The sequence below is a fragment of the Protobothrops mucrosquamatus genome, unplaced genomic scaffold, assembly GCF_001527695.2.
Source record: "Protobothrops mucrosquamatus isolate PMUCROS unplaced genomic scaffold, P.Mucros_1.0 scaffold2371, whole genome shotgun sequence".
Lineage (NCBI taxonomy): Eukaryota > Metazoa > Chordata > Lepidosauria > Squamata > Viperidae > Protobothrops > Protobothrops mucrosquamatus.
Window position 1 is genome coordinate 214,618 of NW_015388447.1, and position 7,306 is coordinate 221,923.

Here is a 7,306-nt window from a genome sequence, read left to right on the forward strand (position 1 = left end):
AGCTCTATTCCGATTAATTGATTGAATCTGGTTTCCCCATTGACTTTGCTTGCCAGAAGGTTGCAAAAGGTGATCTCATGACCCATGGAAACTGCAACTGTCATAAATGTGAGTCAGCTGTCAAGCATCCGAATGTAAATCACGTGACCATGGGGATGCTGCAACGGTCATAAGTATGAAAAATGGTCATAAGTCACCTTTTTTCAGCAACAGTCACTAAAGGAACTGTTGTAAGTTGAGAATTACCTGTACTTTGCACAGAGCTAAGATTAAGATAAATTCTGACACAGCAAATTCATTGAATCAAAAGTTTATTTCCAGTTCAGTGTCCAACATTAAAAAAAACCTGTAAGAATATCATAATATTAATAAAGGCAAATGTTAGTAAGATAGAGGCCTCACTGGAGTAATTTTAGCACATCTAACTCTCTGCTCCAGCACACTTCCTTGATGGAGTGCATTGTGGCTATTTTATTTGCTACCCAATTAAATGCAAAATGCAGGACTTGATTTCTTGTTCAAATTCGGCCTCACGTGAAGGGTTCTAGATCCGTGTTTTACAACCTTGGCAACTTTAAGATGTGTGGACTTCAACTCCCAGAATTCCCCAGCCAGCACACATCTTAAAGTTGCCAAGGTTGCAAATGACTGTTTTTGGAGGACAGAAATGCAACTGGATCAACTTCCTAACCCCTGGCCTTAAATCCATAACTACCTCAAACTGAATTTGAGTGACATATTAGCTAAAAATAAAATTAGGCACACTATGGAATTCAGTCGGGTTTTTTTTTTTACAAGAACACAATGTTCAAGTTCCTAAATAATGAATAACCTGAAAGAAGGCTGGAAGCACAGCATTTTTAAATAGCTCCTGTTTAAAAAAATATGTAAAGGCAAACTATTTTTTTGTACATATATATATTTATATATTTTAAAAAAACAACCATTGAAAAAAAAATCACACTTAATTACAAAGATCCATCGGGAACATTTACAGCAATCCTGAGCGGGGAAGAGTTTAAAACACGAGTCCTGTAAGCCACGATCAGACCAAGAAGGAAGATGTCTGTTTAAAGTCACCCTGAAAAAAATCGAGAGGAGAAAAAAATGCTTTGATATACCAGAGAATAATAAAGATAGAAAATGAATGTTGTAAATGTAAAAGCAAAGAAGGGACTTTTAAAATAATTTATGGTGGACGTGTGATAAAGCAAAGACATATTGGAGGAGGAGTCATCTCTTAATACAGAAAATTCTTAAAGTGAATATAGAAAGAAAACCAGAGACTTTTCTCTTGCGGTTAATGGACAAAGACCTGGAAAAAAAATTGGAAATTTGATGTTATATATGTTTTTCGGCAGCAAGACTGCTTTACGCACAAAAATGGAAGAATGTTTCGATTCCCACTATGGCTGAATGGCTACAGAAGCTGATGGAGTTGGCAGAGATGGCTAAATTGACCATTTTGATTAAAGAAAAAAACACAAATATTTTTATTTCTATGTGGAAACTGCTTCTGGACCGTGCTTGAGGTGGAAAAAAATGAAACTTTGATTTTGGGCTTTACCGATTAGAGAGATCTGTTGTTATTGAAACGACTAATTTATACTATTATGTAAAAGTAAAAAGTTGAGGTTTGATGTTAATGTTTTATTCTACTGCACCAAAGGGAGTTGGACGTCAATGCCTTGTTTTTCCTTTCCCCCCTTGATTTCCCCCACTTTCCTGGTCCCTAATTTCCCTATTTGTTTTTGTATTTTCTTTGTATGCTATATTATAAACTAATAAAAATTTATGCTAAGAAAACAAATATATCTTAGATGTTTGTCTATGCTCCAAATGGCATCTGCCAAAGATGACCAAATTACCACAATCACAACTACACAGTAATATTTAATTCTAAAAATAAATAGCTTGGTTCTCCCCAAATGTTCAAAGCATACCTTTTATATGATTTGTTCAAGGCCTAAAGTGTTACAGGCAGTCCTCGACTTACGACTATTCATTTAGCGGCAGTTCAAAATTATGACGGTGTCAAAAATATAACACCTGGCCTGTTCTCGAAGTTACGACTGTCACACTACGTTATACAATCATGATCTGGGCACTTGGCAAGCAGCTGGCAGCGCCATGTGGCCATGTGATCACGACTTGTCATCTTCCCAGCTGGCTTCTGACAAACAAAGTTAAATTCAAGAAGCTGGATTCACTTAATGACCACATGATTCAATTAACAACCGTGTGATTTGCCTAATAAGTGCAGTACAAAATGATTGTAAATGGTCATGAGATGGCTGGCTTCAGGATCACCTTTATTTGTTTATTAAATTTATACGCCACCCATCGTGCATCACTTGGTGACTGAAATCCTGATCCCAATTTGTGGTCGTTAAATCAAGGACCATCTGTATTTCCATTGTCCAGAATAGTATTTCTCTAAAATTCTGCCTTAGTAGAAAGTATTTCTGGATAGTCACTTGGTTCCAATTCAGATATCTTCAGACACTTTAAAAACACAAATTATCTAAGTTCTAAAACATATACTAATAATGATAATGGTAAAGGTAATGGTAATAATAATAATAATAATAATAATAATAATAATAATAATAATAATAATAACAACAACAACAACAACAACAACAACAATGGACCTTAGAGGTCATCTAGTCCAACCCCCTGAGTTTGACTCTCGTTTCTCTAAAAACTGGGAATGCAAAGCCAAACATTATTATAAGCCCTCTGAGGCTGCAAAGAGCTTTGTCCACCACCCATTAAAACCAGAAGTCCAAAATCAGCCTTTGGTGACCCAAATTCCTGGGGAGAGAACCTGGTGAGTTTCTGCTTCTACTTACATCGCTTCGATTGGAAGGCTGGCTGTAAATGACCTTCTTACTGCTACTGCTGGAAAAGATCGGAGGAGGAGAAGGTGAGTGGATTCCCAGAATTCCCCAGCCGGCCAGCATGCTTTAAGACAGGTGGACTTCAACTCCCAGAATTCCCCAGCCAGCGTGCTTTAAAATAGATGTTCTGCCACTCCCAGAATTCCCTGGCCAGCATGCTTTAAGAGGGGTGGACATCAACTCCCAAATGTCTTCTCCAACTTGGGAGTTCAATGACATGCTGGAAATGGTCCATTGGAGGATTCTGGGAATTTACACCCATAATTCCCAGGGGCTCAAAGCTGGGGATCACTGGTTTATTGTTTGAATGTTGATTTTGATTATTTTTGTTTCCTGACTTTTCATTTACTGTACAGGTAGTCCTAGAGTTACAACTACAATAAGGCCTGGAAAATTGGTCACTAAGCAGGAGACTCGTTAAGTGAGACATCACATACCCCAATGCGCGACCTTCCGTGCCCGCTTCTCCATTGACTTCACTGGTCACAAGCTGGCTGGGAAGGTCGCAAATGGTGATCACAGGACCCCTGGATGCTGCAACCGTCATAAATATAATTCCCGAAATGTTGATCAAGTGCCCATGGGGATGCTACGACGCTTGTAAGTGCATGAACCAGTCACAGCTTCAAACAGTCATAAGCAAACAGTCGTGACTTGAGGACTACCTGTACTTTGCTTTTTTTAATAAATTTGTGTCTCCCACTTTTCATCAGGGGACTAAATCCCATGAATCAGAGAGAAAGGGGCTGTGCCAGGATCAACTGTGCTCCTCCCGCATCCACCCCGAAAAGGGAATCTCACGGCAGGACGACCGATGGTTACGTGGCAAAGAAGGAAGAAATGGCTACTCACGTTGTTCTTTCTGAAAAAGAAGAAAAAGACAAATAATCTGTTAGCCCAGAGGTTTCCCAACCTTTTGGGCACCAGGGACCGGTTCCGTGGAGAGAGGTTTTTCCGCGGACCGGAGGGTGCGTGGTTTTGTGTGCTGCCTGCATCCTGTGGATGGGGCTTTGCTTGTTTGTGCGGCCCGGTTGCTGGCATGCCCCGGCCCGGTACCGGTCCATGGACCAGGGGTTGGGGACCTCTGCATTAGCTAAGAGAGGAGGTGATCACGTCTCTCTTAGAGGGTTAGAAAGGATCAAACTCCATCAATCCAACCACCAAAATTCAGTTCTGTTCGCTTTCTCTCCAACTGGATCAGCCCTCCAGGGACCCTACATTTTTCAGCAAATTTGATACATTTAGGAAGAGTAGACTTCAGCTCCCAGAACTCCCCAGCCCGAATAGCTTCAAAGGAGTACAGGTAGTCCTCAACTTACGACCACGAAGTGGGCCCCAAATTTCCTTTGCTAAGTGACACAGTTGTTAGGTGAATTTTGCCCCGTTTTATGACCTTTCTGGCCACAGTTGCTAAGCAACCTTCTCTGCTGGTAAGCAAAGTGAATGAGGGAAGCCAGATTCGCTTAATGGCTGAGTGATGCACTTAACAACTGCAGTGATACACTCAACAACCGTGGCAAAAGAGGTCCTAAAATTGGGTGCCACTTACTGTGGAAATTCTGCGCCGAGGACGACCAGCACGCCTCAATATCGGTTTTTGTGAGCTATCTGCAGGCTTGCTAAGAGGATCTTGATGGCTACTAAACTCCATCAAGTTCACAAACCTTAGCAAATTTGCTTTCTGGTCTTCATTCTCCTCTGATACCCCTTCAGCCTCAGAGAGCTGAGGTTAAAGAAACAGGACTAGAAAACCAACAATTTTTTACATTTTTCCTGCTTGTTTGTGAAAACAAGAAAGATGCCATTGGCCACTTACTGCTGAAATAGCCCCGACTGTAAGCAAACCAAATCCCGAAAATGACCAGTCCCAGAATGATGAGGAGAACCACCACGGCCGCCACGATCCCACCCACGTTGAGTTCACCTGCAGAGCAATAAAAATGGATCAACCGTTAGAAAGATTGAAGGTGTAACTCTCAAGACCGCCAGAATTCATATGCTTCTACAAAGCAGAAAACTGCCAGCAGGCTGTTGATCAGCGTTCATCTAGTCTTGGCCCAACTATGGCCAATCAAATTGAATAAAATTAACCCTCAGGAGCATCCTTTTTATGTCCTACTCCCTTTTATGCGTTTATCTTTGAGCATGCCAGATAGAATCCCACTTAAAGCAGAAGTCGATTCAAAGAAAAGAAATACAGGTGGTCCTTGACTTACCACCACAATTGAGCTCACAATTTCTGTCCCTAAGCAAGACGGTTGTTCAGTGAGGTTTGCCCCATTGTATCACTTTTCTTGCCACAGTGGTTAAGTGAAACACTACAGTTGTTTACTTAGTAGCAAAGGTTGCTATGTGAATCTGGCTTCCCCGTTGACTTTGCTTGCCAGAAGGTCACAAAAGGGGATCACGTGATCCCGGGACACTGCGACTGTCCTAAATATGAGTCCAGTTGCTAAGCATCTGAATTTTATTGAAATTTTATTTTATTCGAAGAAGGTAAAAATACTGAATGCCACAATATTTACCAAAGGGCAAAAGAATAAAAAACACAAAGATATGAAAAAGAAAAAGTGTCTAAAAAAAAGAAAAAAGAAAAAAGACTAACAGATACACAGCTAACATCCTCCATAGTTTAATGCTGATTAATATAGTACAGCAACGTTAGTTTCCCACTCCTTGAGAAATAGGCCCAAAGAATTTTAAACTATTAAACTACTAAACCTATTTACAAATTGTTAGCCTGTCATCTATAAACTATATTAATAATAAAATAGTTAATAGGAAAAACAATAATAAACATATTATATAAAAATATAAAAGTAATAAAATTGTGAACAATAATAAGAGAAAGACAAGATTCCAAAACCCTGTTAAGAAACAGTTAAGAAAATTTACCACGGTTTCAATCCCAAATCATCCTAAATATTAACCCTAATTGGTCCCAGATCAAATATACAAATTTATTTCTTTATACCATTTCTTATCAATTGCTGATTAATTGAATACAATGTCCAATCTCCCAATCCAATTTATCTTCCCCCCCAAAAACCAGATAAGATCAATTAGATGTATTAAGTTCATTTCCCATTCTCCTTCAAACCCCTTAAAAATCCCATTTGCCACATACATCCAGAGAGTCCTCTGCTATTATATAAAAAGCAGTGTTAAGCTTTCAGAAGGTGTTATTGAGTCGATGCTAATATTTCTGAGTCTATATTTCTTTCCGGCCAATTTACAGCTGGGAAATCGCATTTCTTCTCAATATTTTCCACAGTGTTGCTTTATGCCTATGTTTCTTCCCAACGAATCTGCTACTTTGAGAGCAAGTTCTTCTTGTGGGTTTAGTGTCTGATTCTTCAAAACGTTTTTCACGGCCTTTATTGGTTCATCAAATCTTTTAGAAAAGAATTCAGCTAAAGATTGCATGTTGCTAGCCAGACTCTGCTTTCCCCCTTGAAGTCAGGCTTCTACTTCTTTCCATGTAATCCAATATGTTGTTGCTCAAATCAGGGAGCAAGCAAAGAAAACAAAGAAGATATTTTCTGACTATTTTGATCCAAAAAGTTTTTGTAATCAAATACAAATCCAGAGGCATGTGCTTTGCTTCCATACGGAAAGCAGATGTTGATAAGAGCAGTCAAATAAATCAAAGAAGAAGAAAAAAAGCAAAAAACAAAAACAAAACAGAAAGAATCCAGCAGGGGTTGAAATAAATCAGCTTTCAGCCAGCCAATTAACCTTTAAAGATAAGAACAAAAACAGAAGTTCAAAAAGTGAACTTAAAAAAACACAGGCATGCTTACAAAAATGTTCTGCTGGTAGGAAAAGATGTAAACACCCTTTGATTTTCCAGCTGCTCCCATCGGGAGTTGCAATCTTCAAAATTCCCCCTCCCAGGTGGGTCTGCAACCATCCCAAAGTTGTCTTGGGTCACTCCTAAGTGCCCCCATTCATTCAAATCCAGGGGGCAAAACTGCAAAAGAACCAAATCTGGCAGCAAGCACAGAAGATCGTAAGAGAAAGAAAGCCACTCACTCTTCAGCAGCCACTTTGGAGAAGAGTCTCACTAAGCATCTGAATTTTGATCATGTGACTCTAGGGATGCTGCAACAGTCGTAAGTGTGAAAAATGGTCACAGGCCACTTTTTTCAGTGCTGCTGTAACTTCGAGCAGTCATTACATGAACTGCTGTTGAGGACTACCAGTATATATCAATAAAAATATATCAACTATAAGGATCCTGTTTATTCAGAGATACTTTAAAGCAGGGTTCCCCAACCCCCTGTCTGTGGACCAATACTGGACCGCGCGGCATGCCTGCAACCGGTCCGCACAAAGTCCCATCTGTGGGATGCAGGCAGCACACAAAACCACGCAATCTCCGATCCGCATAATAACCTTTT

General features: G+C 39.8%; 1 protein-coding gene across 1 annotated transcript in view; it reads right to left on the bottom strand.

The window, feature by feature from the left end:
* Positions 1–952: 952 nt before the first annotated feature.
* The window catches only part of F11R (F11 receptor), a 33,772-nt gene continuing 27,418 nt past the window's right edge, over positions 953–7,306 (bottom strand). Inside the window, exons 6-9 of the mRNA XM_015824831.1 lie at positions 4,716–4,827; positions 4,609–4,617; positions 2,856–2,904; positions 953–1,081 (exon numbers count right to left, since the gene is read on the bottom strand). Of these exons, the coding sequence (XP_015680317.1) occupies positions 1,046–1,081; positions 2,856–2,904; positions 4,609–4,617; positions 4,716–4,827 (206 nt within the window). The 3' untranslated portion in view covers positions 953–1,045. The remainder of the gene's footprint in view (positions 1,082–2,855; positions 2,905–4,608; positions 4,618–4,715; positions 4,828–7,306) is intronic.